This window comes from Medicago truncatula, chromosome 2 (genome assembly GCF_003473485.1).
Source record: "Medicago truncatula cultivar Jemalong A17 chromosome 2, MtrunA17r5.0-ANR, whole genome shotgun sequence".
Lineage (NCBI taxonomy): Eukaryota > Viridiplantae > Streptophyta > Magnoliopsida > Fabales > Fabaceae > Medicago > Medicago truncatula.
Genome location: NC_053043.1, coordinates 34051817 through 34074937, shown reverse-complemented (window position 1 = coordinate 34074937; position 23121 = coordinate 34051817). Strand labels below are relative to the sequence as shown.

The 23121-nt window shown below is 32.4% G+C and overlaps 1 protein-coding gene across 1 annotated transcript; it reads right to left on the bottom strand.

The window, feature by feature from the left end:
• Positions 1-5860: 5860 nt before the first annotated feature.
• Positions 5861-10289, bottom strand: LOC25486955 (uncharacterized). Its single transcript, XM_024776348.2, has 6 exons — positions 10171-10289; positions 9057-9087; positions 8921-8980; positions 7423-7717; positions 7141-7257; positions 5861-7023 (listed from the first exon to the last, which is right to left on the bottom strand). Exons 2-6 carry the CDS (start codon positions 9068-9070, stop codon positions 6064-6066), a joined length of 1446 nt encoding a protein of 481 aa, XP_024632116.1. The 5' UTR covers positions 9071-9087; positions 10171-10289; the 3' UTR covers positions 5861-6063.
• Positions 10290-23121: the final 12832 nt, after the last annotated feature.

The window sequence follows — 23121 nt, the reverse complement described above, 5'->3', positions numbered from 1 at the left end:
GCACCCAAATAAGTTGCTTTTTATTTTATTTGTTTTTTCAATGATTAAAAATGTTAATATTTAATAGTATTAACAAGTTTATTAGTACACCCTTATGAAGTCATATATGCACCTCAAAAATAATTGAATAGATATGCTTAGCAAATCGAATGGATTTTTAGATACAACATGCTGCTTAGCAATTTTTATTTTTTTTAGAGGATGATCAAGCAATCTATTTCATGAATGAAGAAAATTATATGTGTTCAAAGTATGGATATGCTTTAAGGAAAAAGCTAAAGTGCACGATAAAAAATTCGTCATTACTGCACGAATGAGTTATATGTTGTTGTTTCAGTTCTCTTTCAATTATGATTTTAGTCCAAATGATCTCTACAGTCTAGCATGTTTATTTATGAGAAAACACACTTTACTCCACATCACTGTAGCTTTGTAAGATATTGATCTTCATTGATTGTCAAACGGTGAAACATGTGTTGCAGCTCACAGGCATAGATATATATTACCGTTTGTCTCATTTGGATGTTTTATAATAACTAGGATTATGTTTTATTATAAAATATTAGAATGTAGCAACCATTAAAAGAGAAATCCAGTTGTAGTTGAACGTATCGTGCAAATTCGTGTGCCGAGAGCTGTCGTACCGTATAGCAAGTCTCATGCTTTAATTGTGAATCATGTGTGCTGCTATGGTTTGGTAATCTGCCAAATACTAATGTACAAAAAACATTTTGTTGGTTGTCTGTTTTTTACAAAATTTTATCAATACTAAAAATTATATAACAATATTTTAAAATAGAGTTAAATATGTCTTTGATCCCTATAAATATAAAAACTTATCGTTTTTGTCTCTCTAAATTTTTTTAACATAAAGGACCACTTAGGTAAACTGAGGTAAAGTTATGGGACCAAATTAAGACGGTTTAAATTTAAGGGACCAAAATAAAATTCAAAAATAAGTTAAGGAACCAAAGCATGTATTAAACCTTTATTTTATTTAAAACATTCCCCAAAACCAAATGACTAATACACTATACACTATAATCAGCAGTGTCAATGATCGACCTGCTCATGCTCACAAATTTGTGTGCAGACTTTTCGACAACAAAATCAAGAAACAATAGTCCCTCAATGTAACAAATAGTCACAATAGTCGATGAGTTTTAGAAAATATAATAAATAATCACAATTATCCCTTGATGTATTGGAACATTTATTTTATTTAAAACATTCCCCAAAACTAAATGACTAATACACTATACACTATAATCAACATTCCAGAGTAGAAGAGTTACATGAAGTATCTTATTCCCATGTCTCAATCTTTGCGTCAGACATTGATTTTATAGATAAGTTAGTTTTCTTGTTTGAGAAACCACCCGATGTGGGACTTTATTACTTGTCTATTTTCTTTATTGCTTTTACCATTTCATTCACGCTACTTCAAAGTTATCTTTTTATTTTGAGGAGTACCTCTTTAGTCACTTGCATTTTTGCGCTGCAGCTGATACCGATGAACGCGCAATGTGATTACCAAACTAACCAATGTTTCTGCCAAAAGCACTAGATTGAGCTACTGAACAACTTCACACATAGCGCTAACTTCAAACTTAAAGTTGCTGTCCAGGAATTGTTACATGGTCATCGGCATTTCTGCAACAGTTGACACACCAAATAGTCGGAAGATTTCAACCAAATCTTACTGATCTTGCATGTTGAGAATGTCAGGTCTTAAGAGAGGAAACAGATATAAAATTAAAAGCAAAAAGGTCTTAATAATAAAAGAAAATATGAATACCATGCCATCGCCACCGGAAACTAAAACGCGAAAACCCTTGTTTAAAAGACATATAAATTGGTCGGAACAACATCTATCTAGGAACAAAGAAACAGAACTTCTCTTCTTCATATAGTAAAGGTAGAAACTAGTGTGATATGATCAAACAGGATTGCAAAACAACACCACTAAATCTCATCATCTTTGACTGTCGTAATCAAAACAAAATAACATAAATAAGTATATTGGTAATGCATTCAATTTCCAAACATAGCCCAAAGCTCATTTTCAAACAACATTGCAACATTTGACAAACTAGTTACCATGCAAATCTTTGGCTAGACCACAACACAGACAGATCAGCTAAGAACCAAAATGAAAATCGTCTGCACTAAATTTTAACACAGTTAGGTGGATAGAACAAAGTAGCATAGTTCTTTTCATCTTTTAAATTAATCAAAATACATATTTGTATGGATGCCAAGATATATATACACCAAAAATCCAAGCAAGTAATAGGAAAAGCTATAAAAATAATCAAATCATAACTTGTGAAAATCCAAATTTAAAAAACATGAAGAGTAAAATCACTGGCTACTTGATAAATAAAGCTTCATACATGTACCAAACATAGTTACATCATTCATTACACTACGTAGGGTACCGCGTAACAATTTGTGAGTAATAACCAATTGATTCGGTAACTCATAAGAATTCTTCAACCATGATTATTCTTCGGCCAAACAGTGAAGTCACTACACATAAGAATCTTAGAATCAATTTCATGAGAATGAACCTATAAAAAAAGGAGAAATTATTAGAAACATTAGAAACCAATATCAAATACAGAAAGCTCGTACTGAAATTCACAAAATGCATCAATTATGAAAACCGAAAAAAAGAGATATAGTTAGTAGTGCGTAAATTATAGAGTATAATGATGTATAAAAGATGACGCAGATCATACGAACTCAACTTAAAAATGTCAACAATATTAAGGAAGTTTTTTTTAGAAATGATAGAAGTTTTTTTCTCTTTTTTGAGGGAAGAAATGATCGAAGTTTGTTAACTACAACTACAACCAATCCCATAAGGAAATAAAACCCCAATCAAATGAATATTAGCCATCACATGAGTATGACACTATTGAAAAAAAAATTGTTGTTTTCATTGTAGCAGTGAGGATTTCAACGGGACAAATAATCAAACACACATCATATGTGGTATGTGAATGCCGGATTAATTGACCCGATAAAGTTGACACTACCAAATATAATTACAATACCTTAGCAATTTAAGATACAAAGTGAAATATTCTCTGCTCCATGCTAATGCCTCATCGTCAGTGTTACTTTTATAGATAACCTCATTTCTCTGTTTCACAAACCACTCGATGTGGGACTTTTGCTATTTTCTTTTACCAATTCACGCTGCTCTTTAGTTGTATGTCAACTTCAATGTGGGTTATTTTTTAATCTTGCCAACAAGTGCCCACGCTCATTATTAAGAATTTCAAATTAACAAATTATTCTTTAAAAAAAATTAAATGTTTCAATTTTTAACACATACATAAATTTTCATAAAAATATATCATTTTAGACCCTTAAAGTGTATCTGGAGGGTGCACTCGTGATCCCGTATTTCTATCTTAGGTTTTGTTTGAGAGTTTGGAGGGGAGGGAAGGAAGAGCTTTGGAGGGATAGAAATGTAGGAGAAAAGTGAGAAATCTTTCACATTTGTTGAAAGAGTGTTTTTGTAGAGAGTGATAAATTAATGCTTATGATTATATTTTTAATTTTAAGAATATTATATCAACATATATTAAATTTGAAGAAATCACGTAAACCCTCTCAAAACCCTCTAAAACCCTTCTACAATACAATTTTTTAGTTCCTCAAACGAGGGAGAAGAGTTTTATATTTTGAAGAAAAATAAGCCCCCAAAGCCCCTCCTTCCAATGTCCTATATTTCTTTCACTTACTCCTTCCTTTTTTTTTTTTCCAAATCCTTCTCTTCCTTCCCCTTCAAATGGAAACAAAACCTTAGTGCCGGACTTAATTTTTTTATTTTATACTTTTTTAGTAAAATAGTACTATAATTCGTTTAAAAATAACATATATCCATATTGAGTAACAAACTTCGAATTTAGTTAATTATTTTATTGGTTAAATAAGTTTTTTCTCTCTATAAATATCTCAAATTTTGTTTTTAGTCCCTCTGAAAATTTACAACAAGTTTTGGTCACCAAATATTTTCCGTTACAACTTTTTGTCCTTATTTTTAAGTCAACTTACATGTATGCTTCATATTTTTTACTAAATTTTGCATGGATATTTAGACTATTATAACAAATATTAAATTTTTAACAAATTATGAATTAAATATAGGTTTTTAAGCACTAAAAATTTAAAAATCATATATCCATTGTTAAAACAAAAAAAAGAAACTCTTCAAGAGCGATTTTTATAATGTACTAACTTATACCTTTGTGTATATTGGTATAATTCATAATGTCCTTTTTCTGTTATAATAGTTAATAACAGTTTTTCTAGTTGCACCTCTTTGATTAAGTTTAGTTTTGTTTCATGGTACAAAGATTAACCAATGCTTAGAACAGTCCACTTTGATTAATCTGGTGATGTTGGTTTGAGACATTTATGTGTGCTCTTTTCAATGTCTCAGGATTTTGAGACCTTTATGTGTGCTCTTTTCAATGTCTCGGGATTTTGATGGTTCGTTTGACTTCTTAAAAAAAAACCAATTCTTAGAACTCAAATATTTAAAAACCAATCAATACATTGTACGCAACAAACAGATCAGCTAAGAACCAAAATGAAAATCATTTGCATTAGGTGGGAGGATCACAGTTCTTGTAATGTCTTAAATTAATAAAAATACATATTTGTATAAGTGCAAAGATATATATACACCGCAAAATCTAAGGTATAGGAAAAGCTATAAAAATGAGGAAATGATAACCTGTGACTTTATGAGCATTCATCATTTTCAGAACACAACCATTTATTGTGAATAATAAAAGTAATTCAACGCAGTGAATCACCAGTTCTAACACAGAGCTAGAATGGATAACGTAGTATTCAAATTTGAGTTATGAATTGTTGAAATTGTAATGAGTCATCAAGGTTGAAATAGATCTAACACTTGTAAGTAGAATGCAAGAATGGATAACGTAGCATTCTATTTTACAATTGATCAACTATAAAAGGATAAAATCTTCCTAGTGGCTTGCACACCTCAAATGTAGTTTGCTTTTTTCAAGCAAATATACTACTACCAAAGTAGAAATCGGATACTTCATCCATTTTAAAATGAGTGTCGTTTTAGGTCTTTACACACATATTAAGAAATGCAATTATTAAAATAAAGAGAATGGTTATTTTACCAAATTATCCTTATTAGCTATTGATTAGTTTTAAAAGTAATACTTTGGAAGTAGTGTGAAGAGTATTAATTGGAGGATACGATTGAAAAAAAAAAAAAGTTATTATTGTATTGAAAACTGAAAGTGACATTCATTTTAAAACAATTTTTTTTCTAAAGAAATACTCATTTTAAAACGGAGAACTAAAACTAAGCTTTAATAAGAGATATCATCATATGCTTTAGCCCATAATTTATACATTATTTCAAGTACATTGTCTGACCAATCACACTAAATATAGCACTATCCATATACACATCAGAATAATGTAATTTTTTTGTTAAATAAGATGCAGTATTTTAAAATAATAAGTAATGACAAACCAAAACAGAGAAACTAAGTTTGTCTATACCTAACATAGTAAATACCAGTTACAACATACATCATATAACACGAGTCCATGACACATGCTCTTAAACATGCACAGAATTGCATCGTCAGATACATCTATTAATGGTTGTGAGTTGCTTGTGATGGTTCGTTGCTGGCGGTGAGAGATACCATGTTGTTGAAGAACAAATATGGCCTAAAAAATGTGCCCCCAAATCATTTGGAGTGGCAAAAGAAGCAATGTGACAGAAACAAACCAGTTGCAGACAATAAAACTTAGCACACCACACCATTAAACAAAAAAAAAAAGATGGCATGAAAATTTGGAGTGCGTTAATAGCGTGAGTTGAACTCAAATCTGTTATAGCAACGTAAAAATATATTCTATTGATAGGTTCCTAACAGAACCTAACCCAGCTAAATTCATTTCTAATCTTAACTAAAAAGTAACTCAAATTTAGAAAAACTGCCACTTGTTTATATACTGAAGCCAACATTCTGAAACTTTACTTTTCTACCAAACCTTCTTCCAGCCGCCAGTTCTTTCATATAGTCCTGTCCTAGAGGGGACTTGTGGAGAAACAGCATCTGAAGCACCGGCCAAGCGCAGAAACACACTAGCTCTTTTATACATTGCACCGTTTTTGCTCTGTTGTCTGACATCTTTAATGCTTTCATATTGATATTGCTTATTTTCTCTTGACATGTTATTCACCAAGTCCTTTCCATTGGCATCATTCTGATTCTTCGAAGCAACACCCTTCGAAGAAAAATTTAAGCGAGAAAACACGCTGGTTTTTTCTTTGGGTTCATCACAATACATACCCTTTGAAGGAAGGGAATTCAAATTATCACTTTCATCTTTGGACTGGAAGTCACTTACTGCAGCAGAGGAAGAGTCACCTAACTTGTCAGATTCTTTATCACTCAGCAGAAACCGTGGAACAGGGATAGAAGAATCATCAATTCCAATAAGCATATCTAACTCTATTTGTTCCTCATCTGAACCCTCGCTAGAATTACCAAGCTCCCCGTCTTCAAGGTCAGAATGGTCAGTTGAACACAAGGGTATAAAATCTTCATTATCATCCTCAAAAATATGTAAGTTTTCTTTCTTCTTTAGCAATGTAGGAAGCTCATGCGATTCATAGCTAGCAGCAGAGTTAGCCCCAGATGTCACTGATTGATTGAAGCCGGGGTTTTCAGGATCATAAGCATCAACATCCAAATGCATGCTTTCACCCTTTCCGAAAGACTCGGGAGACAGAAAAAGCTTTTCCACCTCTTGCTCAGCAGTTACTGGAGTTCCATGGTTCACGTTGAGCTTCCTTTTCAGAGGGTTAGTAACCCTCCCTTTCTTTAGCACATCTTCAATAATCTGAAAATCCCACTTTCTTGTTTTCCTTTTCTTCTGATGAAGAGAGCGCGGAACTTCACGTTTTCTTGAATTGAATAGCCACATCAGACTTTGAACCTGACAATCAAACAACCGGAACCATAAAACAACTATGTATCATGCAGGTTATTAACGCAGACTACCGGATATGCTTGCAGATAAAGTAAAATGCTGCAATAATGAAAAGGAGCAGACCTGATCTTCAGACAAACCAAAGTTGAATTTGTACTTGGTAAAGTAATTATCTCGAATAGCATCACAAAACTCATTTTCGAAAAGAGGGTCGCAGCGCAAGATTCTGGTGAATTTAACCTGGTCAAAACCTTAAACATAAGAACTCACAAAAATAAAAGTTTATCAAAGTAATAGGGAAAGCAAAATATACACACAAGTAGAATAGAAAAATGAATATATGCCAAATCTGTGTGAATTTGAATTGAAATAATGCAAGCATAATATGAAAGTAAAGATAACAACCTGTGCAGGGAACTGCTGTCCAGATGAAACATATGCATGAGGAGAAATATTCATGCCACCATCTGTTATTGCTTCAAAAACCCCATGAAGTTTCCTCTCTTCAAATTCGAAAAGGAACAAAATCATTCCTGCCTTGACGTTTTTAACAAAATCAGAAAAACTACCCGGTAGCCCAAACAAACTCCTCTCAAAGCATTCTTTCAAAGTACTTCTATTGGACATGAAGATGGCACCATGCTCAGGAAAAATTCCAGACTCCTTATTTTTGCACAAATCTCCGGCGTCCATTTTCGTTCTAACAAAAAAAACTGTGAAGGTTAGAACTTACTTAAAATCCTTACACCTACTATGCAATATTATTGAAAAATTAGCACATGGACAAGCAAATTTCAATTACAAGGGCGAAGTTCCATTCAAGAAGCAAATAGTGAATGTTATGCATATGCATTACATATTATAGTACACTTGTGAGAAGTGTAGTGTAATCCATACTTCAAAACTAACTACCCCAATATTTGAGTTTTCTGCACTTGAAATTAGAAGTTGGGGTTGAGCTACATGCATCACTAAAGGGACTCGGGACCCTGCCAGATTTTGATCGCTGCACTACTAGGAAGAAAACCCATTCTCTACATCAGACACTTATCATCAAAATAGCCCTAAAATGGAAACACCATAAACCATCACAGCAAACCAACCTTAGACCTCCACCATCACCCTTCATCGAGAAACCAAACCACAACCAGAAACTAACTAGTACCCTTCCTCTTGAAGGCAGTAACTCTCCTTCAACATTCTCATTCACACCATAATCCACTACTCTTCTGCATTACATAACATTAACCAAAGTACACCACCTTTAGCCACCACTGCAAACAAAGTCCACTAACCACATCAAAACTATTGTGAACACATTCCCTCACTCGCAGAAACCCGCCATGAAACCGGTGTCTCCGCTACTAAACTTCTACATCCCACTCCATTTCCCTCACAGCCTCAACCACCACCCATTACTACCTTCCCACCGCCCCTAATTAGAATCCCACCATTCATATGATTCATTACAAATCTATAAACGGGATATGCTATTATAACTCCATTTTGTTGATAGCACCACCCACAAATTAATTGTTCCTTCTACACATCAATTTATAACTCCTACACAACACGTTAACAGTTACACTAAGATGCAATAACTCATTTTATACATGAACCATCAAGTTCAAAACACTAATTCTGCATAAATACAGTTCAAAAACCTAATTCTAACAAAAAGAAATAAGAGGTTAAAATAACTCATTATATATAAAGCATAAACAACCATAGATTACACAGCACAAATTAAGAAATAACAGGTTAAAATAAAAATAAAAAATGCTGATTCTAACAAGAATCCATTTACAATTTCTCAATCGCCGTGGTTATGAACATTTTAAAAAGTGAAAATACAGATCAGATTCTACAAATTTGGAGTGGAAATGAAAAAATAATGAGAAACCTTTTAAACTGCGGTTTGAGCCCTGATTTTCTGTTTGATTGTCCTGTTGTTGTGGATTTTCTGAGGAATCAAACAAAAAGATAGAAAGAAGTTGAGAGAAAGAAAAGATGAAAGAAGTTGAGAAGTAAGTACTCACTCAGAAGTAGACATTGCAAAATGGCGTCACTCTGCACATAAAAACTTTGTAGATTAGAATTGCCATAAAAAATCCTTAATCCTACTACATAATACTACTAAAAAATTAGCACACAAACAAGCAACTTTCAAATACAAAGGTCAAACTCATTTCAAGAAACAAATAGTGGATGTTATACATATGCATTTCATATTATAATACACTTATGAGGAGTATAGTGTGATCTATACTTCAAACTACCCCAATGTATGAGTTTTGTGCACTCAGAATTGGAAGCAGGGGTTGAGCTATATGTATCACTAAAGGGACTCAATTCCCTGCATTCTCTACATCACACACTCAACATTAGAATAGCAACAAAAAATGCAACACCATAAACCACCACAGGAGACCAACCAAACCTCCTTAGACCTTCACAGTCACCACCTCCATCATCCTTCACTGACAAACAAAACAACCACCACCAGTACCTAACTTGTACCCATCCTCTTGAAACCAACACCTCTTGTTCATCATTCATGTTGACACCACAGGATACTAACCCTTTAGCACACATTAGAAACTCCACTAACCATATCAAACCTATTATGAACCTATGACACTGACACCAGACACAACACTGACATATCGATACTCAACACTGATAATAATTTATTTGAAGAAATGGGATAGTTGAATGCAATCACATGTGTCGGTCTCAGACACAAACACGTGTTAGACACCAGACACACCTTAGATCAAAAAAAGTGTGAGCCCTACAGAGTTATTATGAACACGTTGACTAACCCATAAATTATACTATAGTATAGGATACTATTATAAGCTCAAGTCCATTTTGTTAATAGCACACTGTACATTACTGAAATGAATGTTTACATGAAGCATGAACCTAGAAAGTAAGTTGATTCAAACCCTAATCAAGTAAAAATCATAGATTTACACAGCAGAAATATGAAAACAATAATAGATTAAAATCAAAAACAAAAACAAAAATGGTGATTGATAAAAAGTTGGTTTTGAATTTGTGAAGCTTAACAGTTAAAAACATTTAGGGACGTGAAAATAGAGATGAGATTGTAGAAATTTGGAATGGAAATGGGAAAAAATGAGAAACCGTTTAATCCGCGCTAATTTTCTTCTTGATTTTCTGGTTGTAGTTGTTGTTGTGAGAGAGAGAGAGAAGAGAGAAATGGGTACACTCTCACACTCACTCAGAATAAGAAGTTGTTGGCATTTGTAATATGGCGCCACTCACCGCGTCTTCAGCGTGTATGTGTTAAGTATCAATGCACAAAACGACAATTCTTTGAGTTTTTCTACTCATCCTACTTAATCATGGTTACACCCCAAAATGACAAGATTATCCTTTCATAAAATTTAATCTAAAACTTAGTTGAAGTAGGTCATATAAACTGAGTTTAAGTGTATATACTTAATCTCAGTTTAAGTAGGTTCATGTAAACTGAGTTTAAGTAAGTCATGTAAACTAAATTTAAGTAAGTGTACCAACTTAAACTCAGATTAAGTAGGTTCATGTAAACTAAGTTTAAGTAGGTCATGTAAACTTAGTTTAAGTTGATCATGCAAACTTAGTTTAAATGTACATCTAAAAGTTCAATCTTATTCAATGATTATACGTCATCTCAGTTTAAGTATGCACATGTAAACTCAGTTTAAGTAGGTTCATGTAAACTTAATTTAAGTAGGTTCATGTAAACTTTAGTTTACATGAACCTACTTAAACTGAATTTAAGTTAACCTTGCCAATGTAAATTAAAACCGTAATCGTACAGTGCATTAGTGCAGTTGAAGGAAAAAAATTGAAACTAACAAATAGAAGAAGAAATTCACTTACTTATATCCAATTGAGTATGGATGAAAAATATTTTGATTCACTCTTTAATTTTCATGGAGATTGATATTGAACATCAAATTGTTTGATCCATCGCTTTGTGGGATGAAAGAGGGTGAAACTCACTGAGAATGAATAACATGGGGTGTAAATAGAAAAACTCCAATTCTTTTTTCATTTTAGAGTAATGAAACGACAACTTTAACTAATAATAAGTGTTGCATTGCATTTAATCAACTCTTACTATTGCTAACTCCAACTTTTTACTATTTCCAAACAATTCAACTTATCTCTCACAATTTTCTCTAACTGCAAATTTATTATTTTTAAAAAAGAATTAGATAGAAAATGTGGGTGTTCGTTATGCGGTTATGATGAAAAAAATAATCGATTTAAAATAAGTGAATTTATGTTTGTCTTCCTTCAAAAACACTAGTGATGCTCGAACCCGAAAGTGTCGGGTTTAGGGGATGTATTGGATTGAGATTTTGAAAGATTGTTTTGTCAAAAATAATCTTAAAGATTTTAAAAGACTTTGTGTGATTGTATTAATTTTATGGGAATTTAAAAGACTTTATTTAAAAGACTTTTTATAATCAAGATTTTCAAATCAGGATTTAAAAGGATTTGTAACTTTTACTTTTAAGATTTCAAAGGATTCTATGAGATTTTAAGATTTGAAAGGATTGTATGATTCTTAAGAAAAATTCAATATTAGAGTGAATGAAATTGTAATATGGAATTGACCGATGATAATAATAATAATAATAATAAGTTGCTCAAAATAACCAAATAATAATAATAATTGTTCCCAAAAGGATATATATTTGAAAATTATTGATGATTATTTTTTTTGAAAATTATTGATGAATTTTTTTTTTTTATCGTAGTTTTTTTAAATGTTGAAAAGTTTAAAGGATATATATTTGCAAATTGTACACTAATCTTTTGCTATTGCGTAGTTTGAGGGCGAAACTATTTTAGGTGGGGAGAATGTAAGACTTGAAAATTTTATTATGTAAAAAAATGTTTTATTCTTTTTATGCATTAGAATATTTTGACTCCTTTTTATTAAAGTAATTTTGACTACCTATGATCTTGTATAAATAAGGGAGATCAACCCTTACATTCTTGTAACTTTGTAGTTTCGAGGACGTAATTATTTTAAGGAGATAATATTGTAACACCCTCATATTTTATATACATTATAATGACATTTTTGAAGGTGAGAAAAACACAAGAAGGGGGGGTTGAATTGTGTTTTCTTTTTCTCTAAAAATTCTTCTTCTGATAATACTTCAGAAGCAGTTTTGGAATGCTTCTGATGTAATGAACAGAATTAGATATGCAGCGGAAAAGATCAAAGCAGAGAAAAGAAAAGCGAGACACAAGCAGTTATCTTGGTTCCTTCCACAAATCGGAAGTAGTCCAGTCCCCCTTGCACTTCCAAGGAGATTTCACTAATAATCACAAAGATTACAAATGCTCAATACTCTCTAAGTATGAGACTTCTCAAAATGCTCAAGCACGCAGGCAAGAGTCTTCCAATGCTCAAGCACTAAGCAAGAGTCTACTAATGCTCAAGCACGCAGGCGAGAGTCTTCTGTTCAAACAAAAATACAGAGAAAATGTTTGACCTTGAACACTTGATATACAATCAGTGGTGTTCACAATACAATGCAATAAAGACTCTAGACTTATGAATTTCTAAGATGTATCAAATCAGTGCAGAAATTCAATGTGCTTTGTAGAATCAAATTGACAGAGTTTTGACGCTTTTAACTTATGTTGATCTCTGTCTACAATCTTCAAGTCTTCACTCCTTTATATAGAGGCGTGAAAGAGACGTTGAGATGATTAGCACGTCTAAAGAGTCGTTGAGTTCCTTTGATCATCCACCAGTAATCCTTTGCCTGATTTGGGTGTAGTCCTTTGAAGAATCAACTTCAAATTCATTCTCATCTTGAAGGAACATTTCTGCAGGCAGAGCTGTTGTCTTGTCTTGTAGCGTAGACAAAAACAGAGTAGTGGAGGTAGTGGTTGTACACTTGTACTTTGTCAACTCTGATAACGAAGGACAAGTACTCAGTGCTCTTCAAATGACCGTTGATACCTCCCTTTCAATTCTTCGTTCTTCTTAGACGAGGTTGAAATGAGAAACAGCTACTTTGAATCTTCAGTTTAAATTAATTGAACACTTGTAGCTTCTGGTGATGATATCGCTTCTGATGAAACCTTGCTTCTGATGGTCTTCTGCTTCTGATGGGCTTCTGCTTCTGATGACGTCATTACTTCAGAAGCACTTTAACTTCAGACGCAGTATTCTTCAGATGCTTCGGATTCCTTTGCTCTCCATTGTTCTTCCAAGACCTATTGAAATTGATTGACTTGCCTATGGTCATGTACACTTGAACAATTATTAGCAATAACCAATTGACAATTTTTAATACCTTGTTATCATCAAAACTCATTAAGATTTATTGTGAAACATATTTTGTTCCAACAATTTTTATTCATGTTTTACCTTATTTTGGAATTAATTAATATATTTTAATATTTACTACTGGTTTTACCACGTGTACACCTACTTGCACTATACTTTTTTTTTTTTTTTTTTTTCTGATTTATCCCTTGACCATGTGGTCATTTTACTTGCTGGGTCAAAGGTGTTATGCCTATTTTTCATGGGTTACTTGCTAAATATAAGGAGCAGTTTTTCCACTAACTTAAGGGGGACGTAGCTATCATGTGTGTAGACATACAAATGCATATTAGGATCTCTTGATTCTAAACGGTATGAACGGTTCTCTATAATCCTCATGGAATCATGTCATACAAACTAGTAACTCCTCTAGAAACCCCAAGAGTGATTATCCATTAATTCTTCCCCTCTTGGTTGAAAGTGTGTCTTGCTCCATCTCTCTCCCTTAACCACTATTGAATCTCCTTCCATATCAATGTTCCTTCCATATCGATGTCTAGTTCAAAATTAAAGGGAGCGAAATCTTCACACGCGAAAGACCTTCATCCCTAGTCTCCAAATTTGACAGATTTTCCTAAGATCATAAGCAAATTCTCTTGTCCTACTTCTTCTCAAGCACGTGAGGCAATTTTATTAGAGTGTGCTATTAGGAAGGAAAGCGTCTAAGGTAAGGGCTCTAGTCTTAACCATGTTTAAATGAAAATGATAGATTATGATGTTGAATTTGATATGCTTCTTGATTTAATGGATGAGTGAAAAGATTTATTATGTTTCATTAATTTTCTTGTAGTTGATAATTATATGAATTTGTGAGTTGCAATTTTGTTAAAGTATGTGATTTGATGAATGTGTAAATCTTGATGTTTTCTTATTTGTGCAATGAGAAATGTTGTTGAGTTAAAGTGATTTCGTTGTATATGTGGTTGTGTTAAAGTTTACTGATTTTGAAGTATAATGATGATGTGAAATTCATAATTATGTGGTTAAGAGTCGGAAAAGTTTGTAGTTTATAGAAAGAATGCATAGCATGCATATCATTGCATTTGATAGTGCCAAATGGGGCGATTATCATTACTTCAATGGATTTTTAAGTGTCAAATGGGGCGATTATTATTATTTCAATGGATTTATAAGTGCGGCGATTATTATTATTTCAATGGATTTATAAGTGCCAAATGGGGCGATTATTATTATATGTCAAATGGGGCGATTCAATGGATTTTTAAGTGTCAAATGGGGCGATTATTATGATAAGTTAAATGGGGTGATTCTTTATTATAAGTTAAATGGGTCGATTAAAACTATTATGCCAATTGGGGCGATATCTGGATCATGATCTATTTGCATTTCATGCATTTGCATCATCATCAACATTGAGTATTTAGTATTGTGTTTGTTCTTATAGCATATTTTAGAGTGATGAATATTTTAAACTAAAAGAAATTATTTTAGCACAATTCCTTGATGATGGTTGTATATTCTTATTTGATGTTGTAATTTATAATTGATTTTATTTCATGGGTGACTAACCCTTACAACCAACATTTTAGGTACCAAAGAAGAGATGATGTGTGCTAGATGTTTTGATTGATGCGTGTACGCGGAAAACAAATTTGGGGTTTTGAATTGTAATTAAATTAGTTTAATTAATTTCTGTTATGTTCTAGTTATGAAGAAACAAAATAGTCTTGTCTTTTAAGAAAAAACAGAATTAGACGTAATGTCTTGGATATAAATTTAATTAGAGAGAGAGAGAGAGAGAGTTCAAATTATCTGTTTGTTAAAAAAAATGTTTGAATCATCTGTAATCTATTTTTTATATCTTAAAACCTTAAGTTATAGTATTCACCAAATTTATTTATTTTGGTCTATTAACTTAATTATATGTCCAACTATTATGTTTTGATAAACGTGTACTAACTTTAATAGGTATCATCATCCAAATCTTATGTTTTGATAGACGTGTAACAACTTTGATAAACATCATTATTCAAGTCTCATGTTTTCCATAGGTGTGTACCAACTTTGATAAGCATCATCATCCAAATATTATGTTTCGATAGGCGTGTACCAGTCTTGATAGATACCATATTTAAATCTTATGCTTTGATGGACATATATAAACTTTGATAGACATCATCATCCAAATCTATCATTTTATCAACTTCCATATTATTTGCACATAAGTTTGGTTGATTGAATAAATCATATGCTATTTCAATTTAAGTTTTTTTTCTTTAGAAATGCTAATCATGTAAATATATTTTAAAAAAAATTGTCGATAAATGCCCTTGAAAGACATTTTAGAATGATTTTTAATATGCACGGGTCAAAAGTCCATAATGACTTCATGAAAAGGGTTAGAGATATTGTTACATAATGAAGAAGACGAATATACAAATGTTACATCTGATGTAGTTTACAAAGAAGTGTTTTAAAATGTTCGTTAGTTAACGTTATTACTATCCTATGTAATGTTGAAATGAGGTTTTTTCACGTTGTTTTAATTTATTTTCATGTGACGTTGTAGTTCTAAATTGCCAATATGACGCGATCTAGTTAGTCATAATCACAAAGAAAACAACAACACAATCCAAATCAGAATTCATTACCATAAAAAATGTACCCTTTTTAGTAACCGTGTTAATCAACCACTAATTCCTTCACGACTTATCTCATTGTCATCAATTTTAGTAACTAAAATGAAAAACAACAAAATTTTAAGTTATAAACCGAAAACTCTAAAATGAATTCAAACCCAAGTAAACGGGTGACGGTGTGATCAACAAATCAAACATCAATCGAATGTTAAAGAAGAAAACGGATGTATAAAAATGAAAATGAAAAATGAAAAAAACGCGGTCACAAACAATGGAGATAATGAACAATCATGAATGGAAAAACTAACAGGAAAGAGTTTACCTTTATTGACCATGAAATCTTCCTTCAAAACGGCCCTTCAAAAGATGATTGATGGTGATGGAATCACAAAGCTTTTTGGAGCGATGGTTTTAGCAGGAAGGAGAAGAGTCAGCGACTCGTTTAATGTGAATTAAATACGAGGATAAAAGGATGAGTAAAAGAAGAATACTAAAAACATAAAAGTGGAAAGTGAAACATTTCATGTAATTCGATCACTGTACACGTGGAGGACATGTGGATAGCATAACAGAACATGTTGATTGATACAACATCATTTCTAACATAGAGATTGAACAGATGAATGAATTTGATAGACATTCGTTAAATTCAAGGCTAATTACTATCTTGTCAAATTGGGGGGACAAAATTGATTAGTCCTTAGACCATCTCCATTGGTGAGGTCTTCACCGTTTAAGACCCGTTACCTAACAGGTACCCCGTTGTGTTGCTTTGGTTGAAAAGTAAATGATAAAGAGTTATTGGTTGGACCTATTTAGACATTTTGTTAAAGAGTCTCTATTGAAGAAATGTAAATGATAAAGAGTTATTGGTTGGACTCATTTAGACATTTTGTTAAAGAGTCTCTATTGAAGTGGTTGAGTATCTATTAAGTACTATTATTAAAAAATAGGTTTTTCTATCATGTCAATGATAGAAAATTATAAAAAAAATGTCGATGTGAAACCCGTTTAAGACGGGTGTGGTTATCAGGGAGTGGTTATGGTGCATAAGCCATTTCCTTATGCACCGTGCATAATTGCTTCCTACACCCAAAACCATTTTGTCATACACCCCCCAAACCAAACAAAACCAAACGTAAACCAAAAGCCCAAAATAAAAAAGTTGAATTGAAAAAAACGTAAACCAAAAGCCAAAAACGTTCCCTACATCAGATTCACTCATCCTCTCTATTCCGATCAGCAAAACTCGCCGTCACCGTCACCGTTCGCCGTCGCGCTCTATTCCGATCAGTTGCTCACAACTCGCCGTCGCGATCAGTTGTTCACCATCATTTCAATTGCTCGCCATCAACGTCATCGTCATCGTAACCGTAACCGTAACCATCATTCATAATCACCGTCAATTGCATGGCCGCCGTCGCTGTGTAGAACCACCGTCATTTCATAACCACCGTCACTGAAGCATTCAACATCACCGTCACCGAAGCATTTCAAAACCACCGTCGCTGTGTTTCTGTTCGGTGGATAACGGTGAACAACAGCAACCGAGTCCCCGTCGCTGTGTTTGTCTTCATCACCGGAACTCCGTTTTCGCAAAATGGAAAAAAAAAACAGGTTCAAACTTATCATATATGATTTCTTGCTCATTTTCACTGTCGCTGTCTTACATTGAACATTGTTCTCAAATAGTTTTGAAATCATCTCAAATTGACAGTTTAATTTCAAATTGAAATGGTTTCAGAGTGTTTGTGCCAAGGGAGTGAATCGACAAATGAAAATTAGTCTCTAGTGAACTGAAATTGATGTGAGAACAATGTTCAATGTAACAGGTTTAACATGCAACATCATAGCCTCTAACATAAGCTTGTAGACCATAAGCTTTTGTCAAGTTTTACTCTGAAACCAATATGCTGTGTAAATGGTTTTCACAAGTTTTACTCTTAAACCATTTTGGTCGTGTAAAGTTTTCAATTGTGCATGTCTAGTTAGAACTTAGAAGTTACAAGTTTCTACATCTTAAAACCATTTAAGAAAATAAATACCAAAACCATTTTTATGTGGAAATGGTTTCTATGTGTTGTACACTAAAACCATTTGGTGCTGGTAATTGTTTTCTTTGGATTAATGACTCAAGTATAGTATAATCATCTAATGCTGGTAATTGATTTCTTTGATCCAGGTTAACAAATCTAACGACGGGCCAATTCCAAACTTCAGTATTGGACTTACGCAATTAGAGCAGGAGCAAGCATCTGATGACGATAATGGAAAAAAAAAAGGTAAAAAGATGGAAAAGAAGATGGAAAAAAGGGTAATTCTTCAATTCTATCTGTTCTGTTTTTAGTTAGATCTGTTCTTACCAATGCAGTCTTCCATTCTCCTTCATCACTTCCAATTGAATCCTAAGATGTTAATACTGTAAAATTAAAAACAGTTGGAATTAATGTCTCAAGTATATTATTAATATACTGTCTGAAACCATTTGGCACAAGGAATGGTTTCAGAAAGTTTTACACCAAAACCATTTGATGCTGGTAATTGTTTTCTTTGGATTAATGTCTCAAGTGTATTATTAATAACACACTATAGAACCAGTTTTCATAATATATTAGTTTGGTATTGGAAGTGTAAAAGAAGTGTCACTTTTTATTTGTGCTTGTGCAGGGTACTGATTTTGACTATCTGTCAAATTGTGTCAAATTCTGTAGTCTGTACTATAGTGTGTTTCTCAATAAATTATGATGTGTTCCTTACCTTAATATAAAATAGTTTTGAGTGATCAAGACTAAGAGAGCAGTTTAATGAGAATTAGGATAACTGATTAAGTGGGAAGTTGCTTCCGTTCCACATCAACGCTACCATGAGTTTAGTTCGGTCAAGTTAAGGGGGAAGATGTCATTCAAAGGGAGCTCGTGCACGTTGAGAACCTATCTCAATTGTTGCACGAAAATTAGGGGTTCGTTACTCTAATTCTAGTGTGCCTTATCTCACGTCTGAACCTAGAAATTTAGATTTAATGTTATTTTCTGGATGCTGGACTTCTGCATTTGTTTCTGGTGTTAAATTTTTCTTTGAACCATAAAGAAATGAACAAGCTATACGGATCTGAGCATTGAAAACATGAGAATGCAGAAAACAATTTATCAATAAGCAAAAGACTACAAAAATGATTTCTTGTTGCTACTTCTATTTCTATCTGTTGCACAACCATATCTATATGTATCCAACAAACCAACCAAGAACTATAAAAACTTAACAGAAAGAAAAAATATATATAACATAAAAGCTTAAAGTGATTTCAAGAGATAGGTTGGGAAAATTTGCTGGTGTTTGAAGACAAGTATGTAGTGTGATAGAAGACTATAGCATTATTAGTTTAAGTTAAGTTAGAAGACTAGTGCATTTTAAAAACCAATGTGTTTATTATAGTATGTTTTGTTTAAAAATTATGCCAAAACCAATGTGTTGTGTAAATGGTTTTTGCAAGTTTTACTCTGAAACCATTTTGCTGTTGAAATGGTTTCAGAGTGTTGATTTTCTTTGAAACTGTTTTTAACAATCTCTTTAACATCCTCTAACATAAATTACTCACAAGAGAGCCACCTTATGCCAGAAGCATGCCACTCTTAATACCACACAATAAAGGATTTTCTTCTGTCGGCTGCAATTCAAAGATATTCATTCATATCGTGTGTATTTTAGATACGTGTAGTATAAATTAGTAATACTCATAAAATTTAATTGTGTTTATTGTTGAAATGGAACCGGTAGTACATATGAAGTCTGAAAATGATCATGTAAAGAGCAATGCTAAGTTGCGCACAATTAACCACACACTCTCTTGCACACTTTTAATAGGTAAAAATTGTCATGAATCTCTTTACTTTAGCAAATGTGTCCCACCAAATACAGAATGAAACCTAGGTGATTTAGTTGTATCCACATGATTTTTTTTAACCAATACCAAGTGTGTTATATAAGGAGAATATTTTCTCCTTATATAGGAAGGTAAAGATGCATTGTTAATGATGTATGGTCGATGAACATGTGGTTTCTTTAACAACAGCGTCATAGTTTAATACATAAATTGGTACCCGGTTCTATTAGAGACATTGCAGAACCATATTCTTTTAATTGATTTCAAAAATACACTCAAGTTTTAATGGTTTTCTTTGCTCATGCAGGTGAAAAAAACTAAAGAGCTAGAGCCATCATTCAGTATTGGACTAACACAAATGGAAGAGGAGGAAAAGAATGTCACTGATGGTGATAAAAATAAGAAGCAAAAAACAAAAGAGTCCAAGGGCAAAGAAAAAAAAAACAGCACATAAAGATGAGTAAAAGAAAGAAACAAGAGAATGAAGAACAATTGGATGAGGAGTGGAAAGAAGAGGCTAAAAGCAAAGAAAAGAATGATTTTAATAGTGTTCTATGTAAAACCATACTTATGGTGTAATGGTTTTAGATGAAATTATTATCGGTACATGGTTCTAATGGTTTTGTAAATAAAAATAAATGTGATAAACAATTATTTTAGGCCCAAGAATGTTGAATTTAATTAGAATTTGATCAAAATTAGGGGTATGGAATACTAAAACCATAAGTATGGTTTAATGGTTTTGATTTTGTTCTATGTAAAACTATACTTATGGTGTAATGGTTTTAGATGAATTTATTATCGGTACATGGTTCTAACAGTTATTTTAGGCCCAAGAATGTTGAATTTAATTAAAATTTGATCAAAATTAGGGGTATGGAATACTGAAACCATAAGTATGGTTTAATGGTTTTGATAGTGTTCTATGTAAAACCATACTTATGGTGTAATGGTTTTAGATGAAATTATTATCGGGACAAGGTTCTAATTGTTTCGTAAATAAAAACAAATGTGATAAACAGATATTTTAGGCCCAAGAATGTTGAATTTAATTAAAATTTAATCAAAATTAGGGGTATGGAATACCAAAACCATAAGTATGGTTTAATGGTTTTGATAGTGTTCTATGTAAAACCATACTTATGGTGTAATGGTTTTAGATGAATTTATTATTGGTATATGATTCTAACAGTTATTTTAGGCCCAAGAATGTTGAATTTAATTAAAATTTGATCAAAATTAAGGGTATGGAATACTGAAACCATAAATATGGTTTAATGGTTTTGACAGTGTTCTATGTAAAACCATACTTATGGTGTAATGGTTTTAGATGAATTTATTATTGGTATATGGTTCTAATGTTTTTGTAAATAAAAACAAATGTGATAAGAATGTTCAATTTAATTAAAATTTATAAGAATGTTCAAATGTGAAACCAAACTAATTGTCTAATGGTTTTCTAACAACCTATAATCATCAATACATAACAATAAAGAATGTGAATGTATAATTTTCAATAGATCATATCAAAATATTCCCAATAAAATCTATTACAAACTTATAACATAAAAACAATCAATCAGTGACCACTTTTTTTTTTTAAAGCTTCATCATCTCTCTTTTGTTTCTTCCAATTTATAAGGAATTTCTGCATTTCTCTAGCTTTTTCATAATCACTTTTAAGTCGCTTCTTTTAGGTCCTTAGTTTTTTCATAGGGGTATGGAATACTGAAACCATAAGTATGGTTTAATGGTTTTGATAGTCTTGTATGTAAAACCAATATAATTGTGTAATGGTTTTAAATGAAATTATTAATGGTACATGGGTTTAAATAATGATTAAAATATTATACACTGAAATTATTACTGAAACAATAAGCATGGTTTAATGGTACATGTTGTTCTTGTTGGAAACCATTCCCACAGCAAAATGGTTTTGGAGTATAACTCACAGAAACCATTTTCACAGCAAAATGGTTTTGGAGTACAACTCACAGAAACAACTCTAGGTCCTTAGTTTTTTTCACCTGCTGGAAACCTTAGCAAGATGGTTTTGGCATAATTTCATGTTTTCATTTTTTATTACATATTTAATTTCATTTAGATCATATATCCAAACTATAATCATCAATACATAACAAAAAAAAAAGTGAATTATATAATTTCATTTAGATCATATATGATCCAAACTATAATCATCAATACATAACAACAAAAAATGTGAAATGTATAATTTCATTTAGATCATATCCAAACTATAATCATCAAAATAAAATCTAGTACAAACTTATAACCTAAAAACAATCAATCAGTGACCACTATCCCCAATAAAGCTTCATCATCTCTCTTTTGTTTCTTCCGATTGATAAGGAATTTCTGCCTTTCTCTAGCTTTTTCATAATCACTTTTAAGTCGCTTCTTTGCCTTAATTGGATTTGGTCTTTCTTTGAACTTTGGTGCGGTGGGCTTCACCCCAGCAGATGTTTCACCAACAGCAGCTACTTTTGAAGACTTAGATGGCGTCGGGCCTGTACGAATACCTTTAGAAAGAAGCAACTCCTTTGCCTTTTTTCCAGCTTCAAGAACACCGTCGAGAAAAATTTTAGATGACTCCGGATCTGCACAAAAACGTCTAGAAAGCTGAACTGTAACAGCACAAATTTGTTGATATCGTTGTGCTTGAGTGGTGTCTTCAGTGCCAACATTGACGGTCGATCAGCATGAATCAGTGATGAAGTTTCAACACTCAGTTGTCCACTGTCAGATGAAGTTGATATCAAATTCATCCTGCATTTTGGTCAAATAGTTATTCATATTCACATTCCCAAATACACATCAATATTTATTCTTTATTCACATTCACCTATTTTAATACTAATATCATCAAGATGAAGAAAGCTAAGAAAAAGCTAAGAACTTAATTGTTAGGAGTACATTGTAAAGAGCTAGTTTTAATAATAAAGTTTATTGTAGGCAGACATTAATTGGAGGGAACTATGGCCTTCTCAATACCTCCACTCTCACTCCTAATCCTGACTATTACAGGCAAGTATAAAACAAAAAATACAGTGAACCAACATATAACATCAGTTTACGCCTTTTCTTTCTAATTTATTCAGAAACTAAACACCGACATTATGAACCAGATTACAGGTGCATTAACAAGAACTGCTCAATATGCACCTATGCTTTCATTTCTGTAAAGCTATCATGAACCACTTAAAACATATGATCGTGTAATGAGATGTAAT